At 41.3% G+C, this 20,290-nt stretch overlaps 1 protein-coding gene across 8 annotated transcripts in view; it reads left to right on the forward strand.

Moving 5' to 3' along the window:
- The window catches only part of PPP2R2B (protein phosphatase 2 regulatory subunit Bbeta), a 484,529-nt gene that overhangs the window by 201,453 nt on the left and 262,786 nt on the right, over positions 1-20,290 (forward strand). For 2 of the 8 annotated variants that reach the window (XM_038006380.2, XM_008014866.3), the window contains exons 1-2: positions 4,239-4,352; positions 4,858-5,051. The exons of 3 other annotated variants lie outside the window; for them this stretch is intronic. Coding sequence is in view for 4 of the 5 variants with exons in the window: in XM_008014866.3 (XP_008013057.2) it covers positions 4,982-5,051 (70 nt within the window). In the remaining variant the exon portion in view is untranslated. Of the gene's footprint in view, positions 1-4,114; positions 4,463-4,857; positions 5,052-20,290 lie in introns of those variants that run through there. 3 more of the 8 variants (XM_008014861.3, XM_008014860.3, XM_008014859.3) reach the window with 2 other exon arrangements.

A 20,290-nucleotide genomic window follows, 5' to 3' on the forward strand; every position in this document is an offset into this window, starting at 1 on the left:
GTGTAGGAAGCATTAGCCTAAGGAAGGATAAGTGGGTATGTTGAGTGTTGGGGGAGGGGACCATGACAAGGGTGGTTAAAAAAAAAAATGTGTCCACATGCTGTCATACTGAGCTGGGTAACTTAAGAAGGCTGTGTAATTGTAATTGGCCTTTTCTATGTAAAGCATAAGCCTGAAATATGTCAGTCTTTCAGAGTTCCCTCTGCTGCCTCCTTTGAAGACTATGGCCCGTTTTACATGAACTGTAAATTAGACACTAAGTTCCATGACATCAGAGACTGACTACGTCTTATACACTGATGTTGCTGAATCTCTGATCCTATCCCAGTGTCTGACATAGTTAAGTACTTGCACATTTGCTGAGCATTGGTGGTGGTGATGATGACCAAAGTAAATACTCACAGTAATAACAATGTATTTTTTCCACATATTATCTCATTTAATCCTTGTAATAACTATGCAATAAATACTATTCATTTTCCTAATTTATAGATAAGAAAACCACAGTTTAGGGAGATCTTGTAACTTGCTTGAGAACACACAAATAAGTGACAGAGAATGATATTGGAGCTTTGGCACTTAACATTGCGCTATAGTCTGTTGATATAGAATGCATTTGCTGTATTTCTAAGAAAGCTCATGTTATTAAAATTAGATGATAGAATTTAAGTTCTAAGAAGAAAGAAACTCTGTTTTATATAAATCTATATCCTTGGCACCTAGAACAATTCTTTTTTTTTTTTCTTTTTTTTCTCGAGAAGGAGTCTTGCTCTGTCTCCCAGGCTGGAGTGCAGTGGTGCAATGTCGGCTCACTGCAACCTCTGCCTCCCAGGTTCAAGCAATTCTCCTGCCTCAGCCTCCCAAATAGCTGGGACTACAGGTACATGACACCATGCCCGGCTATATTTTTGTATTTTTAGTATAGACGGGGTTTCACCGTGTTAGCCAGGATGGCCTCGATCTCCTGACCTCATAATCCACCCGACTCGGCCTCCCAAAGTGCTGAGATTACAGGTGTGAGCCTCCGCGCCTGGCCAGAATAATTCTTTACATAAGTGCCTCGTAAATTTTGATCGTGTATATGCATACAGGAATAAATCAAAACAATTATTTCAATAGGAATACAGCTTATGAGCTAGAAAATTTCCAGCTCACAACAGATAATTTTAATATGGGAGTTAGAGGTATGAAACCTAAATATTTAAGTAGGATATTCAGCAATTTATTCATTTGTTTAAGAAATGTTTGTCTCCAACAAAAATAATTAAGCATCTACTAAGTGCCAGTTAGTCAACAGAAAAGATCTAGTGAGGTCAGGCATGGTGGCTCACGCCAGTAATCCCAGCACTTTGGAAGGCTGAATCAGGTGGATCACTGAGGTCAGGAGTTTGAGACCAGCCTGGCCAACATGGTGAAACCCCATCTCTACTCAAAGTACAAAAATTAGCTGGGCCTGGTGGTGCATGCCTGTAGTCCCAGCTACTCGGGAGTCTGAGGCACAAGACTCGCTTGAACCTGGGAGGCAGAGGTTGCAGTGAGCCAAGATCGTATCACTGCACTCCAGCCTGGGCGACAGAGCGAGACTCTGTCTCAAAAAAACAAATAAAATAAAATAAAATAAGAAAACAAAAGTAAAAGATCTAGTGAAAATGGCCAACAATAATAAGTAAACAAATATTATAAAACGCTGTGGGTCATGAAAAAGGCCAAAAAAAAAAAAAAAATTGTGAACACAGAAAACACCAGAGGTCAGGACTATGGTGTGGTCAGGGAAGGCCTCAATGAAGCAGGGACAGTTGAGAGACTGAATGCCAAGATGTGAGGAAGTGGCATAGAACATAGCATGCAGAAATGCTCACCACTGTTGGAAAGAACTTGACGTTTTAGAGGAATAGAGAAGTGGCCAGTGAGTCTTTTGAAGACTCATCTCTGCAGCCTACTCCCATCTCCCCCACTCTCCCCCACACCCCCCATCTCCACAGTGGTGCACAGGGCTCTTTTCTCTCCCTTACCTCCTTCACCACATGTCATTGTGTTAAGGCACAGAGCCAACAGCTTTTTCCTCCTTGGTTTTGGGTGGATGAGCTAGTTCTCTCACATTAGAAAAGAGTAGTTGGCCAAATGGAAACCTTGAAATCTACTTAAACAATGGAGACCTATCCAATTTGCCTTCTCAGAACTTGTGTCTCAGGAAAAAATGCCTAGACTGTTGAATAAATGCAGGAGAAATTTTGCAGGATATATGGAAAAAAAAAATGAATAAATCCAGAGGCTTGATCTGTGGAAGGGACATTTTCCCCATTGGTTACAGTGGAAAATTCCTCAAGCACAGCCTGGCCAATAAGCCTGGGCCTACCTGATTCATCACACAGCTCTGTCCCAATCTAGCCCATGATTCAGAAAGACAAGGGGGAAATTTTCCCAAATACTATTCCAAGGCCTCCTGAAACAATTTAAGATTGTTCCAACTGAAGGCACAATGTCTTCTCATCATTTTGATTCACTAAGAGATGAACGTAGCTTTTCCTCACTCTGCTCCTACTCCAAATTGTGCCAATATCCAAAAGAAGCTACAATGTGTAACTACAAAAGGACTGGATGTTGGAACCTTGGTGATAGATACAGCTCATCCCATGGAAGAACCAGCCAGGACAACTGGCACTAAAGTGGATTAAATCAACTTGTACCCGTCTTCACCTGTTACTAAAATTTTAAATGTGGATTTTGAACAAACAAGTGCATAAGCCTTAACCAGCAGACGAAAATAAAATGGAATCTATTGAAAGTTGAACTGAACTCCCCCGCCCCCTCCCCCAAAACACACACACACACACACACACACACACACACACACACACAATGTCAAGGAACATTTCTGCTCTTTTCTCCTACGGATATGCAGTCACTTTCTGGAGATGAGGACAAAGTAATTTTCTATCTACCAGAAGTATCCATACTGCATGGAAATCTAATGACAATTCCCAACCTCAGTTAAGGACTTGTTTTTCCATTTTTTTGAACTTCAAATACTTTCTAAATTGTGTTAGCTGAAGCATTGTATGTATATAATTAACTCATAGGTCCCTCTGGGCCCATCTAGCTAAACTTGTGGAGCTTAACTGAGCAAGACATTTGCTGATGTCTCTCCCTACAGTGATACCCATTGAAATGAATACCTTCTACAAGATGAAACCTAGGAAATGTCCTTTCCAAATTGGCTTTCTAGTGATTGGGGTTGATGTCTTTTCCAAATTAGCTTTCTAATGATTTGAGTTGCTTCATTAAGTGTTTTTGGTTGTTTCATAACAATAATGTTCTCATTTTCTTGCAAAAGTAGAGTTTGAAATATGGGAAAACATGGGTGGGGAGGGAATTCTATATTTTCTTCCTAGTTGAAGTAGGAAGACAGGTCTCTTTTCTGTATTATTTGGATTCCCGAAATTCCCCCAGGGTAGCAGTGGCTTTCTGTGGGCACAGGGCTCTTATGCTTATGTTCCTGTGCTTCAGTGTACCTTCCACGCTGAGAGCAAATAGAAGGTGTTCCTGCACAAGCAAAACCTAATGGAGGGGCTGCAATAGTTTGTCCAAAACGAAGTGCAAAGGGCAAGGGAGAGTGGACTTTTTCAGACTGACCCTGTTTACTAGTCTCGTGCTTTCCTTCACCTGTGTAGACACAGATGCTTTATTGAACACCAGCCTCCTATAGTTAGAAGATATTTTGACTCTTAGGAATGGGGGAAGCAATTGCGAAGTTCTGGCCCCTACTCTCCATCCTATTCCTAGTGGAGGGCTTAAGATAGGCTCTGAGCGGCGCTTTCCACTTTCTCCTCTCTTTCTGAAGCTTCCAGCCCCAAACCTCGCCCTTTAAATTCACCAAGGGACCACATGCATCATATAAGGGTGAGGAAAAGGGACCTGGATGTAGACTTCCTGACTATCCAAAGGAACCTACTTCTCTTTTCTGTCCTCAAGTGCAAGTGTCCGGAGAAAGACAGTGAGCTAGGGGCTCTGGGTGCTAGCGTAAATGCAGCCCTTAGCTGAGTGGCGCGAGAGGGGAGGAGGTTGGAAGAGCGCGTCTATGCATTCCACCTGAACCTGCAAGCTAGTCGCTTGCTGCCCAGGTGCCGATTCGCGGCTGCATGCGCCCCACTGCAGTAAAGAGCAACCGCAGCCTCTGCCTCGGCCACCACCGCTGCTGGGAAAGAGTCCTGGGGCTGCTGACGCGGTTGGGAGGAGCCTCGCCTTTAATGCACCAGCCGCCTCCAGCCTCCTGCAGCAGCAGCAGCAGCAGCAGCAGCAGCAGCAGCAGCAGCAGCAGCAGCAGCTGCGAGTGCGCGCGTGTGGGTGTGAGGGTGAGTGCGCTGGCGCCGGCCGCAGCGCCCTGCCCAGCTCCCCGCCAGCTTCCCTACCCCCGCCTGCCGGAGCCGCCCTCCCGTGGGACCAGCACCCTCATTCCGGCCAGGCAAGCCTGAATCCTGTCCCTGCCATCTCGCCACTGCAGCTCGGGTCCAGAAAGGCACCATTTTGTCGCGGCTGCCCGCTCTCCCAGGGGGAGGAGGGATCCTTTTTGCATTTTGGAGCGGCTGCCAACGAGGGGAACCTGTTGGGCATCTCCCCAGACCCGCTTGTGAGCGCCTCCGGGGCGGGCGGGCGGGACCAGACCCCTCGGGGCACGGCGCATCTTGGCACCCGGAGGCAGCGGAGGCAGGCGCAGCATCCTCGCTGGGAATTGGAGCTGGAGTGAGCGCATCGCGCGGGAGGAGCCGCCGCAGCCTCGCAGAACCCGAGTGGAGGAGGTGACAGCTCCATTGCCGGGTTTTTATTTTTTTTCTCTCCGCCTCCCCGTCTCCTCCTCAGGCTCGGACCATGGTGCAGTCCCACTGGCTCCCCTGCCCCCCTCTCCTGTGAGACTGGCTGCGGGGAGGGATCATGGATACTTGTCTGCCGGCTTCTGGTTCCCACGCAAGTAAGCCTGCTGTCAATGGAGGAGGACATTGATACCCGCAAAATCAACAACAGTTTCCTGCGCGACCACAGCTATGCGACCGAAGGTAACGCCAGCCCCGCCGCATTCCGCCGTTGGGGCCAGGCGCAAGTTGCGGATCACTGTGCTTCGTGGGCAGCTGGGCGCGTAGTGGCGGAGACTCCTCCGGGCCCTGGGGCTGGGGCGGGGGCTCGGCTGGCCCCGGCAGCCGCCAGTGCACCCCGCATCCATCCGGGCTCCGCGAGGCGAGCCCGGCGTTCAGCAGCAGGTGGACCCGGCGCCCACGGGAGTTAAAATGGCCCTCAGGGATTAGGCTTTTCAGGGTGGGGCTCTCGCCCAGAAAGATGACCCCAGGAAGGCAGATGATCCCTTGCCCGAGATGTTTGCAGGGGTTTTGGGGGGAGATAAGAAGGGAGGGGCCCAGTAGGACCTTGGTACCCCCTCCCTGAGCGAAACGATGTTATGTCTCTCAGTGGCTGCAGGGAGGGCATGGTTTCATTTCCTGCCCATTCATCTCCCCGGCCGGCCAGGTTACCTGCTCAGACAATCAAAACCCCAAAGGCCCTTTGCAAACGGCCGAACGTGTTTCCTTTTGGAAGTGCATTAGCAAAAATAAAAAGGTGGCTGGGGATATAGTGCTCTAGCGGCCAGCGACTGAGGCTGACACGTGGGGCGAGCAACGCGATCGGTGGGGCCTTTAAAAATCACCATTATGAATTCTGCAGCAGTAGTTTCTGCTGAATCAACAGCCAGCAGAAAGCAAGAGGGTTCAGCAAGCTGAGCTTTGCCAAGAGGTGAAATTGTCGTCTCTCCCTCTCCCCCAGCTTGTTATGACATAAGCCCTAGTGCTGTGCGGGCAGGGAGGGCAAGTCAGCAGGTGGAATCTCATTCTTCCTTTTGTGTGTGAATAGAGAGTAGAGGCATTTTTCCCCCAATGCCAAAACTTTTGCATTTTTGCTTTCATTTTCTACCTGTAGGCCTTTTATCCTTAGCCACTCCTACAAAGTGTTGCATTATCACATTGTAATATCCATGCGAGAAAATGTATGTGGAAGTTCTTTAGGACAATGTTGCAAGTTGTATTAATTTAAAATTATTATTCTTGGATGCTAACATTTCTGTAATATTTAATCAAATCAAAAGACTACTAGAGAAATGTGATAGGGGAGTAAAATAGTTCAAACTCTGAAAGAAATAAAAAGACACACACACATCTGGGGGTAAAGGTGGCATCTTCTATAAACATCCCTGGAAGTTCTAGATAGAAGGAATGCCCAGTGCTATTGAAAGTATATTCTCAATTTGCCATCATTTTTGGAGAGCATCAAGCCCAGTATACCCATGGTGCTAGACAGATAAAGCAGAGTTGTAAGCTCTGGCCTCCAGGAGCTTAGAGATGGCTTTTAAGATGTGCAGTCCATCTCTCCCCTATCCAGAGCACCATACTTACCGATTCTTTTTCTGTGCATGATGGCAACCTGATTGTAAGCCGTTCTCCCTCAATCTTAGTGCTTTGTCACTGACTCAGTGACTTGATAGCATATGACTAACTCTGTATCTAAGCATGTCATCCAAGAGAGAAGCTGGCCTTGCATCTGTTGGCTTTGAGGGGTAAATTTCTTTCTGTTTGTAACCACAAAGAAAGAAAGCTGCCTTCGTGTTTTCTTGTATATTACATTATGCAGGCAAGAGAAACTTAGCAAGCTGAGAAAATGCCCAGAATGGAGCTATGTGTATAGGAGTGTCAACTGTGAAGTGAAGAAATCAGTTTAAAATGGCATTGTTTTATTGTTTTCAGAGCCCTGGATATTACCTTTGTTCTTATTTTTATTCCATTTTTGAAAACTCTGATTCTGGATAGAATATCTAGGTTCATGTAGTCAACAATTAGATATGAGTTTATAGCAATGAGCTTTCTGGCATGTGAGAATCAACCTCTCAGATTTCTTTCTCTTTCTCAAACATATACACATACTAAACACACTTAAAAGTAACAAACCTTTATTTCACAGAAGCTTCCAGGTTAATCTTAGAGAAGGTATGGAAAGAAAAGGAAAAGAGAACTTAAACGATGTAAATACCAGAAGTTAGATAGAGCAAGAAGTTCCCTATGGTTTTGACCTATTCGTTTCAGGGAAGATTCATGTAATTTTATTGCCAGAGGGGGAAGAGTCCTGGTTCTTCCAATGAATACCTTAAGAAGTGTTAGTATACCTCGAAAGAGCACGAGATCAAAAGACTCTTTGTTAAAATTATCCTCACTGGGGACTTGCCCCACAAGTTTTCTTCCCCCTTATTAACTTATACCCACTTACTGGGTGGGGAATTAGCTTCTAGCTCCTTCTATAGATCTTGCTTTTCTGTTTCCTTTAATATTTCTACATTTTCCTCCTATCTGCTCAGTTATGTCAGATTGTTCTTTTTTTCCTCCAAAATATCTCCTTCACATGTATTTCTGAATTTTTCTTCCGTTTGCTCAGATCATTCCACATTGCAGTGTTCTATTTAAAGCTGAAAGGTTTTTGCTGTGTAGTTAGTGTGAAGGACTCTAAACTCAATTTGCATTGTAAGTGGTGGCTGCAGGCAAGTTCATCCAGCTAAGAGCAATGCAAATGCTAAAGGACACTTTCACCCAAGCTCCCCTCTCTCAGTCTCTTTCTCTCTCTCTGTCTCTCTCAGAAGAATGCATGATATGCATTTAATAAATAAATTTCCTAGGACTTTTTTTTAAAATTCTGAGCATGAAAGTTACTGCCCTCCCCTACCTTTCCCTATCTTTCCTCCTCTTTTAAAGTTAACATCTTTGAGCATCTTCTATGTTCCAAGCACTGTGCTGAGCTCTTCATGTATAGCATTTCAATATATCTAAACCCTGTTAAATGGATGTTGTCATTTCCATTTTGAAAGAAGGTAACTGATGCAACTGAGGACTGGAGATGTTACCAATTTGCCAAAAGTCTCACATTGAATGGGAAACCTTGTCTTCAAACTCAAGCCAGTGTCTGAAGGCTAGGTTCTCCCACTAGGAAATTCTGCACTGCTTCATTTTCCTTTAGCTTCCAATCAGGTCTTATTATGGGAAAGATTGCAATGATTTTATCTTGGTGTGTAAGCTGTGTTGCCATCAGGCATAAAATCCTTTGCAGGTAGAATATGAAGTGTGTGTATGGGGTTATATAGAGGAAGGGCCTTGGGTGGGGTTGAAATTTCCCACAAAAATAAAGTCAACACAATGATTTGATTATTTGTTTATTTATTTTTAAGATATGGAAATCCAGGATTCCTAACCAGGGATTCATCTCTCAAATCTCTCTATATGTGGGTTTCCTGCTATATTTTTAGGCTTCAGTTAGAGCCAAGTAAAACCCTGTCTCCATTATAGCAGCCTGTGAGTTTTCTAGATTAATCTTCTACTTTCAAATGGGGCCACAGATAGACTGAATATTCTACATAGATGGGGTATTTTAAAATAACTGCCCTGTTCTCAGTTTCCTTAGCTGGAAAGTGGGAATAACAATAGAACCTATGCCAAAGAAAAATTATTTGATGCAGAGAAAGCACTCAAGCACTTGGGATATGCCTAGTACAAAGCCTACCCTTAATTCATTATAGTTGTTATTATTACTAAATATACTTGCTGGTTATATTCTGGCAACAAGTGGGTTCCATCTTCCCTCAGAAGCCTTTTTTAAAAAACTGTCTTGTTTATACATATTAAAGGAAGAACAAGTTTACTATTACAAGTAGCTCCTTTCAATTATTGATTCATTCTGCCTTTAATTCTTTCAACAAATATTGCAGAGGTGATACAGGATGTTCCAATACAGACAAGGTCTCTGTCTTCATGGATCTTTCAGTCTAGCAGAGGAGACAGTATTAGACAAATAATTTTGCAAATAAATGTATAGTTACCAATTGTGACAAGTGATATTTAGGAAAGGCAGAAGATGCTTGGGGTCATAAGGTGGAAAGGCGAATCTAATTTAGATCGGGAGTTCAAGGACAGCCTCTCAGACAGCTGAAGGTGTGAACCAAAGGATGAATCTGCAATTAACAAGACCTGAAAGCATTTTAGGTACAAGAGACGATAGGTACAATAGCCCAGAGCGATACAGTAGCCTAACTGATCCAAGGAACGGAAAGATGACTATGGCTAGGAGCAGAGAAAAGAGTGATAAAAATGAGACTGGAGTCTGCAGTTCATTTTGGAATGTACAAAAAGCAAGAAAGATTAATGCTAAGATACAGGGATGGGTAAATGGATAGACATATGATAAATCAAATATAAAATGTTAATCACTGGCAGGCTGTGGTGGTGCATGCCTGTAATACCAGCTACTCAGGAGGCTGAGGCAGGAGAATCATTTGAATCCAGGAGGCAGAGGTTGCAGTGAGCCGAGATCACGCCACTACACTCCAGTCTGGGTGACAGAATGAGACTCTGTCTCAAAAAAAAAAAAAAAAAAAAAGTTAATGACTAAATCAAGGTGGTAGGTCTATGGATAATCACTGTAATTTTTTTCCACTTTGCAGTCTGTTTGAGTTTTCATAGTAAAATGTTGGGGAAAAAAAGACTGGAGAAGTATTCAGGGGCCAGATCACATCAAGCCTTGTTGACCACAAGGAGTTTGGACTCTATCCAAAGATGAATGGAAAGTCATTAAGGGAGAAGGAAACATGATCAGATTTGTTCTTCTAGAAGCTTAGTCTGGCTGCTATGTAGGGGTTAGAGAGCCAGGCATGTAATGAAAAAGAATGAAAGTTGGGAGATAATTAGGAGGTCATGGTGTGCTCCAGGATGGTGGCAGCAGTAGAGATGGAGAGAATTAGATGGATTTAAGATACATAATAGAGAAAGAATGCATTGCACTTACTTGATATGATTGGGTGCAGATGGAGAAGGTGATGTCAAGGATGACTCCCAGAATTTTGCCATGAAAATGGATGTGTAATGGGGCTCATCACTGAAAGTGGAAACAGACTTTGAAAACTGATTAGTTTGAGAAGACAGTGAGACAGCTAGTTTCACAGTGAGACTTGCAAGTAGGCAATTGTATTTCTGGGTCTGAAGCTCAAGAGAAAGACCTGGACTAGATAATAAATTTTAGATTAAACATCACCAGCATATTAAAGGTACTTAAAACTGTATGAATAGATGAGATGCCTCAGATAAGAGCATTTCAGGGCAAAACTTGAACCAATGAGTGAGAACGTATAAGGAAGCAGATCTTGGCTTGGTATGAAGAAATTGTAGCAAAAAAGTACCTCACAATAGAATATGGCCTTGGTAAGCATAACTAACCACACACTGATATTATTCAAGTAATACTATAATATATGGCCATTTCTCAGCAATGTGGTAGGATAAGAAGAGTCCCATCTTGGATTAGTTCAGTTTAGAGCGTCTCCAAACTTAAGATCTGAGTGATTTGTGAAATACATTAGGTTTTTAGGGCCACAGAGAATAAAAGTGAGGAAGTAAAGGTTCCTCCTCCATCCTCCATTCTACATAAATTCAAGAAAAAGGGAACATATGATGAATAAAGCTGGGAAAGTACATGAGAATGGCTTTTGATGTGAAGATGCTGGGAAGGCATTGAAAAAATAAAAGGGGGTAGTGTCATATGATGGAGAGCTGCCTCATAGTTCCTTAAGTTGCTTTGGTATTTGTATGCAAATGCCAGATCAGAAAGCTATTTCCAATGCATATGGATGAATGTTTGAGCTCTCCACTGTTCTCAGAGAAACCTGAAATGTGAGGTGAGAAGTAGCTGCCTTACACTACTGTAAATGACCTTTCTGGGGATGGGAAATGTTCTGCTACTAAACATAATCACCAGAATGCATTGAAAATCACTAGAAAGTATCATTATTAGCATCCAGGTCCCCAGGGGCAATCCCAATCCCTTTATGAGCGCTGGTCAGAAATGTACCAATGATCCTGGGATGAATAATATCAGGCCAGTCCTGTCAAAATATTGATAATGCCCAATGAAAATAGCACAGCTGTAGACTGACATTCCTAGACTTTGGCATTTGCATTTAAGAAGAAATAAGGGTCCAATTTAGACACTTAGCTGAGGGAAAGAAACTAAGGTATCATGAGTACGGTCTATTCCGGGCATTTTCCTAGGTATTTCTTATGTTTACTCATTTAATCTCTTTCAACAACCCAGAGAGAATGGTTGCATTAACCCCATTTTTCAAATAAGAAATTTCGAGGTACAGAGAACCAAAGGAACTTGCATAACAAACACACATGTATTACAAACATACTCACTTGTAAGTGGCATAACCAGATTAGAGCCCATGACTCTGGATTCTAGACACATGTTCTTTGCCCACCCATTCTGCTCAGGATCTTTTGGGGAAATGCAAGTTTTGCTCCACCCTCCACATATATCCTGTTGGTGCCTACTCAGTGCTGCTGGATTTACTTGATCCATCTTCTCCTAGCACAGCAGTGCACATCTCTGGGCCTTTTCCATTATCCCACTGGGAGGGAGCTGAATTCTCCGACCCAGTAACAGAATCCTTAGCTGACTTACTCCTGTAGATTTCTTCTGTTCTATAATAAGAAAAGAAAAAAAGTGTTTATGGAATTGAGCAATGAAGATGTGAGAACTAGCTGGAGTTTTTTGAATAGCCTTCTCCATGTCACTCATCCCTGATGTAGGACAGTAAGCATGCAGCTCCCGGGCTGAGCTGAGATGATCCCACTGGGCCATCTAGGCACCCACTCTCCCCAGCTCATGACAACTCATATAGTTGCCTGGGCCACAGCAAGAGGAGTATGACAGAGGCAGCTGTGGGATGGCAGATGTCCTTTTGCACACAAATATGTGGATGTCTGAGGCCTCACTTTGGCCAGAGTGGCTCTCCAGCTGGTTCTCCTCATCTTCCATTAAGAAGAAGATGATTTTGCTTTCACCCAACTTGTCATCTTTACCACCAAATTTCCTTCTTTTGCCTCTCCAATAGAAGTCTAGAATCAGGCTGAACGTCAGCTCCAATACAACTATATCACAGAAAGCACAGATTATTTTTATAAGTTCACTAGGAACTTTGTCAGAAATAACCCAGGAACCTTTAAGTTCTTCTCCAAGTTCACTGTGGAAAGACTTAATAGTGGGAAATATTAATAGTTAATGTTCATAGTTTTCTTTGGAGAAAGGGTCATCCTGGGTAGTGGGAAGGGGTGTGTGCATGTATAGGAGGAAGTCAGACTTTCACTTCTGTGCTTTAGAGGTAAAAGACTTGATTGCTTACAACAAATGTTAAATGAAGGAGGGGTCTGTGTGTAAGGGGAAAAAAGATGTGTGGAGTTTAGGAATCTAGTGAGGCCCCTATGAACATGATTTAACCTGAGAAGGATGGGGTCTGCTGGACAGAGTGTGCTGAAGAGTACCTTACCTGTGGGAGGATGTGTTTCAGGTGTACTGGCCTTTGTGCTTGGTGTATTAGTCAGCTCAGACTGCATTTAAAAGAATGCCACATACTGAGTTGCCTAAACAAAAGAAATTTTGTTTTCTCACATTTCTGGAGTCGGGAATTCCAAGATCAAGGTGCCAGAAGGGTTGGTTTCTGGTGAGTTCTCTCTTCCCATGTATAGCCAACTTCTTGCTGGGTCCTCATATGGCCTTTCTCCTGTGTGCAAGTGTGAAAAGAGATAGAGCAATCCCTGGCATTTGTGTTTCTTCTTGTAAGGGCACTAGCCCCATAAGACCTTATCCTTATGACCTCATTTAATCTTAATTATCTCCTTAAAGGACCTATCTCCAAATACAGTCACACTAGGAGGTAGGGCTTCAACATTTAGATTGGGGTGAAGGGGGGTACAATTTGATCCATAATATTGGGGAACTGAAAACCTCCTCCATCAGGCATTGCTTATCATACTGGTATGGATCCTTGTTAAATAATGAACCTGAAGTGGTCACAGAATGGCAGGCCGCCTCCTCCACTTAGTGTAGAAGCATCAGTTTGGTGTCCCTGTACAGACACATAAGGGTGTAGAGGCTGGCAAAGCTGTAAATGTCTCTAATACAGAATATTGCAGCAAGATGCTGCTGAGAGTTCCCAGGTGGTCTAAAAGATAGAACTTGGGTCCCTAAGTACAAAATACCACCAGGAAGGACCTTACCACAGTGGGAGAGCCACACAGGAAACTCAGTGAGACTAACATTGCTCATGTAGCTTTGTAGAAGTCAGGTTAGGGCTAGAGACACTCAAGTTGGGAGGTCTCTTGGTTCATTCCAACTGCATTATTGCAATTCACATTTCCCTCTGCCTTTATGTTTTTATTTATAAGTCAAATAATACTACATTCTTTCTTACTTAAAAGGATTCAAGCATGATAAGTAGATAAAGCATGAGTCACCCTCCATCCCATGCCCATCCCACTTTCCTATCCAAAGGTTGCCATTATCAGTAGTTGGTAGACTTCCTCAGAGCCATCTTTCTATTCATGCATTTAAATATACATGTATAGATATATAGTTAGGGAGGATGTTTGCATAAATGAGTACACACTGCCTGTTTTATCTGCAATTTGTTTGTTCTTCTACTAGTAATATATCTTCAAGATTTTTCCGTATCAGAACACCTACATCTGTCTCATGCCTTTTAATGGTTGCACAGTGCTCCATAGTATGATAGTACCACAGTTTATTTAGTAGTTCCCTGTGGATAGAAAATTGTTTCCAGCTTTTATATTACATAAGATGCTGCAGTGATTATGTGTATATGTGTTTTTGTTTAAATGTTCTCCTTCCTGATTTTATTATCTTTAAAGCTGAGATGACAGTTCCCATTTCTTAGCAAAACGGCAAGAAAAAATTAGAAATCTCTGGTATTCTATTTGTTTTCTGTGTAACTGTGGATCAGTAATGTAAACTAAAGAACCTGAATTTGCTAATGCAGAGAATGAGAATACCTGACCTACCTATTTATATGTGCCCAGTACTGTGTCTCCCAAAACCATTGTGGATTTGAATGTTAATAACTAATAATGACTGCTGGTAGTTATGGAGGGCTTTCTGTGTGCCAGTACAGGTTTTGAGCCTTAAAATATTTTTCTCATGTAGTCCAATTTAATTGTATAGGCTGATACTGTTCTCATCCCCCTTTAAATGAAAAGTTAAAGCAAAATAATATGATTACTAGTCCATTGTGACACAAGGGTGAGTAAAACAGAAGTCACATCCAGGTCTGTCTGATTCCAAACCCTGTATTCTTAAACTTGGCAAAAATTCATCACAATGTAGTAAATGAACACCTGTTTAAAAGAACAGTTACGATGTTGATAGAGAAAAGATGATTCGTTTTTCTAAAAAATATTCTTCTGAATCAATCAATACAAGGGTCCAATTTCTACCAAGAATTTGAAAATGAACTGGGGGAAAATGGAAAGGCAAAATACACTATCGTAAACAGTAATGTGGAATGCACGTCAGAAGACCTGGGTAGGATTCCAGTCCTGCTACCATAATTTGTCACTTTTACTCTCTGGGCTTCAGTTTCCTAATCTACTATAATGAGGTTGAAGATGGGGGAGGGAAGGCATGCTCTCTACAGTAGGCTTTTCTGACTCTAAGTTTCTATGAGGCATCATTTCTGTATTTGTGATCATCTAGGTCTCTTTGGTATGTTCTATGTTCAACTCAGGGGTGAGACTGGGAAAACACAGCCATAGGCTTTAAATGACCCCAGAAATTCCAGGGTCAAATCGTCCTTCTGGCAAGAAGGCTCTGGTGCAGCCAAGAGGCAGAGCCAGAAAGAGAAACTTCTCTTTGCCAAAAGCTGCTGCAGATGGAGGAGCCAGTCTGTCTGGGCAGCCATGACTTTGAGAGGAGCCATTTGGCAAAGTTGTTGGCAGGAGCTGCCTTGCAGCGTGAATGCTGGAGACAGTCCTGGGCTGGAGTGAATCAGGGACGCAGCAAAGGTGGCTGGTGGAACAAATAACCATCTGGTGAGCAGGGTGCTGCTCATCTTGCTACACTCATGGGGAAAAGCAAGTGCCAATCAATGAGGTTAAGCTCTCAATGACATGATCTGACAGGCACAATAGAATTTCTCTCCTGCTATTTTATACTCCATGGAGCGGGTTATAAACTCCAAGGGAACGTAACTTTTTCAGAAACCAGGAAGGCCCCAATTTCTTCCACTATTATAAAATAGGAAAGAAAATTTAACAATTCAAACAAAAATTATTTATTGCCAAGTGCTATGTAGGATGTGCTGGGGCATATGGTGAAGTATGACTATTGTCTTGTTCTCAAACATCTTTCCATCTATTTGGGCAGGTGACACTCAGTTCTTCTCAAAACATAATTAACCACAGAAGCCAAGGTGCGTGAAACTGTGTCCTGTTTCTCTCTATTATTATGAGGTAGCCGAGGTGGTGGAATCAGAGCCCACCTGGCTCTAGACACACCTCTGGCTATGCTAGTTCTGTGGCCTTGGGCAGATCACTTCATTTTGCTGAGTGTTTTCTTGCCTACAAAAATATGGCAGGGGATGAGGCAACATGTTATTATTTATATGTGATAAATAAATAAATACAAAAGAATCCCTCTCTACTCCATGCATTTGGGACCAATAGTTGACAGTGAACTTGAAAAGTTAAGGCAAGGAGTCACAAAAAATAACATGCCATTTAAATTTATTAATTTCAATGAAAGGCCAGATGAAGAATCAAGGCCTTACCTTTGAGTATGGATTGGTGATTGGGGGTTGTAATATTTTTCTTGCATGAACCGTACCCCAAATGACAAAGACCACGTCCAATTTTGATTTCCTTAAGGTTGAACAAGACCATAGATATCACAGAAGCAATCTTACTGCAGAATCCTTCTAGATTCTTATGATTGTTCCCCAATTTTTATATCTCCTACTTTTAATTTGATGATTCTTTGTCAAGTCTTTTGAAATTCTTCGACTGACTTTTCATATGAAACAACCATCCTTTTTTTTACACTATTCCTCTCATCACCTCCCATGATACTTAATTAAATAACAAGTATAACTGGCATCAGGAAACTTGGAAACAAACACAAATGACTCTCAGTAAATACGCAACTCAACCTGAAGGAGCAGAAGTGTGCCTATGTACCAGAGATTAGCCTACTGAATTAGCTGTGAGTACTTATAAAGGATGTTGTAGGCCTGTTTTACAGAAAGAATGGAAGGCACTTTTTCTTCTTGGAGAGTCAGCTACTTGGAGGTCTGTTAAAAGGACTTCTGCTGTAATTATGATGATGAGGAAGAGCCACTATATACTGAGTGCTTGCAATGTAGCAGGAATCAGGTTAAGTATTCCGGATGTACTCTCTGTTGTATACTACGTATTATGTATCTATGGTATACTACATATGATGTATATATTATATAGATGCCTGTGTGTGCATATATGTGTGTGTGTATATATGTATGTATCTGTGTGTGTGTGTGTGTATATATATATATAATTTCATCTTCACAACAACTGTCAAAAGTATGTACAATTAGAGCTGAGTTAGGTGAGACTTTAGATCTTATTCACCATTGTTTATCCATCTCCTAGTATAGTATCTGGTGAAAAAGCACTCATTACATACTTATGGAGTGAAAGAGAAAATAGATTTCTACTTTACTGATGATAAAACTGAGGCTTAGAGAATTTGTGTCATTTTTCCCAGTATCAATCAGCAGATCCAAGACTTGAATGCAAGTATGTCTGACATAAAAATATATGTTCTTAAGAGCAAACTGAGGTACAATACAGTAATTTTTCTGTACAAAGTTCTTGGACATATACTTTGGATCTCATATTGCCTACGAATATCCTAATAGAATGAAACTTTGGTATTATCTCCATTTTATAAAAATGTGTCGATATTCTAGAACAGAGATCAGTAAACATTTCCTGTAGAGGGTCAGATAATAAATATTTTAGGCTTTGCTGAGCATACAGCCTTTGTCCCAGCTACTCAATTCTTCCATTGTAGTATGTGGGCATGGTTGTATTCTAGTGAAACTCTATTTACAAAATCAAGGAGTAACCTGTAGACCATCATTTGCTGACCCCCATTCTAGAAAAGTACTGGGAACTTAGTAGAGGTCCAAACAATGTTAATCTTGCAAGTGAGTGGCTGCAGTAAGTGCTAGAGGGAAGCTCACCTCACCAGAAGTGGTTAAGTGGGAAAGGGGGGCCTTGGTGGGATGCTGGCAGGTAGAGAGTGGTGGCAATGGCTTTCCTCATTGGAGGCAGAGTCTTGTGTGATGCTAGGAGGCAAAAGTATGCAAGGAAGATGGCATGTTGTTTTAACAAGTGAGCTGGAGATTAGAGATGTAACAGAATGTTTGACAGCTCATTAGAGTCCTCACACATAGCCATATCCCTTCTAATCAGTGTCTGTCCAATAGTTCACTCAGCAGTTATTTTAAAAATATTAATTATATATTAGGCACTATGCTAAAAAACCTAGGTATAAAATTTTAAAAAATTAAATGTAGACCCTGCTCTCACAGACCTTGCATTCTATTGGGAATAGATACATTAAAAAAACACATGTGAATATGAATATGAAACCTGTTAAAGGAGAAGGAAGAGATCCTCTAAAAGAATAAAGTACATGTTCATTGATGAAAATTTTGACTGTACAGAAAAGTCTAAAAGAGAAAATCAAATTTCCTTCTAGCTATGCCAGAGACAATCATTATAAACATTTTTGATGTGCTATATTTCCTTCCAGGCTCACTCAGTGTGTGTGTGTGTGTGTGTGTGTGTGTGTGTGTGAAAGAGATGAACGGAGAATGCTAGAATTATATGCAAAACAGCATCCTATATGGGGTTTATTTGTTTGCTTTTGCCCCAAACGCAAACTGTTAGCATTTTCTGTAATATTCTATAGTTGAACCACAATTTTGCCAGTCACCTAATAATGAAAGTTTAGGTTATTTTCAGTAATTGCTATAATAATTCTGAAATATGTAAGTAATATATCTGGTTATGTTATAGAGTCAAAGTCATGTCTTTGGTTATGTTGTAGAACAAGTTTCTAAAAGTAGCTTACTGGGTTAAATGGTATAAACAATTATGTTTCTAGATGATAGGAATAAATTACCTTCTAAAATGGCTATCCCAAGGAATACCTTTGTAATGACTGTAGGTGTTTTCTACATTTGTTCTATGCATATTTTGCTTCCACCTCACATTGTCACAAATTTTCAAGGTGCCTAAGTTTATCCTAGGGAACTTACGTGGCGTGAAGATCAGAAAAAAAATCACAAAGATACGGCCATTGAATTTTAATTTGATCCCATTGCCCTTCTACCCCTCAAAGCTCCAGGTACTTGGACCCTTTCTGAGAGGAGTGGCAGGCTCAGTTCTCAGCCTCTGCCATTAAGCACATGGGTGAGTAGTTTGTTCCCTGGGATTCAGTTGCCCACCTATGTTAAATAAAATTACTTTCATGGTTCCAGGGCATCATTTGTAGATGAGTATATGGAACCTGGTGACCCAGAAATGTTAATTTTCTTCAAACTGGTGAGTAGGTAACTTCAAAGAATGATTGCCCCAGTATGACGACCAGGATGGTTGTTTAATGAGCTAGTCTCTCATGGGGTGCAAATTTGACATTTCTGAAAACTGTGCTATTTTTTTTTTTTTTTTTTTTTTGGTTAATACTATGTGTGGTTGAACGCAATTTGAACCCAGGCAAATCTGAAAAAAAATTAGACTTTAACTATCATTGACTTGAGACTTCCAGACATCTCTAGTCTTCTCCCAAAACTGGCACTATTGTTTAATCTAAATGAAAAGTGCAGATCTTATAAATTACCACTGTAGTTAACATTCTATAGTTGAACCATAATTTTACCAGCCACCTAATGATGGAAGTTTAGATTATTTCCAATATTGCTGTAATAATTGTGAAATAGATAAATAATAGCATGACTCTAAGTCATGTCTTTGGTTATTTTTTAGAACAAGTTTCTAAAGGCAGGATTACTGGATTAAATGGTATGAACGATTATGTTTCTAGATGATAGGAATAAATGCCCTTCTGAAGTCTCTGTCCCAAGGAATACCTTTGTAATTGCTATGATCCTTTTCCACTTTTGTTCTATCCATATTTTCAGTGAGTGACTTTTAGTCCACTTTCAAAGTATATTGGCTGTCTGCATTTCAGCAGTCTTTGGGGATTACAGTTGGGAGTCAGTTTTAAATCTCAATTCAGTTGGCCTGAGTATTTATTTAGAACATTGTTCCTCTCTGAAGTGTCTTGGGGTATTGAAAAAATAAATTAAGCTCTTTGAGGCATTTTTTAATTTAAAAAAGTTTATATGATATTTTAAAAATTATACACAGGGTAGCACATAAAATTTAAAGGATGGACGGATGGATGGATGGATGGGCAGTTTAATGGATAAATATTTGTGGTGGTTAGTAGGTGACCCAGTTGCCTTCTCAGAGGACTAAAAGTGTTAAAGCATCTTCTAGAAACTCCAAGTTTCAGTGGAGATTTGGGGGTACAATATTAAAATCTACTTTTCATCCTCTTCTTCTTCTGTCTTGGAGCCAAATGTAGGTGGGATTAATTAGAGTAGCACAGATCCGTAGGGACATGATTCCTGGAATTCATTAATGGTGCTAGTTTAAAAGGAGAAGATATGACAAGCAGAGAAGAGCTTCCCTAGAATCCTGAACTATCAGAAGAGATTAGGACAGTTTAGTGCTTCCAGCTGACATCTCCTGCAATGACTAACTTCTAATCCCTTTTCCCATTCTGTAGGATTAGCCTGGGTGAAACTGACATACTATGTTTTAGAAGTCAGGACCCTCTGGTCACTTAATACCATACAGAGGGAAGTTTTGGGTGCAGCTCCATTTGTGAACAAGATATATTTTTCTATAGGTTCTCTGACCCCTCGTGGGGTCAGAGATCACAAACTTGCTAAGCACCCACCCGGACCTGAAAATCTCTGTGCACTGTGGAAAAAAGGAAAAAAAGAAAAAAGAAAAGCAAAAGCAGTCTGATTATCGTATTGTACTTCGGCTGCCAACATGCTTACTCAGTCCTTAAGCTTCCTCAGCACAATTTGAGATGGAAATTTTCCGATCAGAATTTTTCCTATAAGTCTTAGAAACTTGGATTTGAGCCCACTATGCAAGCCAGGGTTTGTTTTTTTTTTTTTAATTTTTTTTTTTTTTTTTTTTTTTTTTCCAATTACTTGACAAGCAGGTCGCCTTTGAGTCACTCACATGAATGGCCTTGATGTAGACGTTGGCAAATGCTGAAAAGGCAAAAAAAAAAAAAATAA

The sequence above is a fragment of the Chlorocebus sabaeus genome, chromosome 23, assembly GCF_047675955.1.
Source record: "Chlorocebus sabaeus isolate Y175 chromosome 23, mChlSab1.0.hap1, whole genome shotgun sequence".
Classification (NCBI taxonomy): Eukaryota; Metazoa; Chordata; class Mammalia; order Primates; family Cercopithecidae; genus Chlorocebus; species Chlorocebus sabaeus.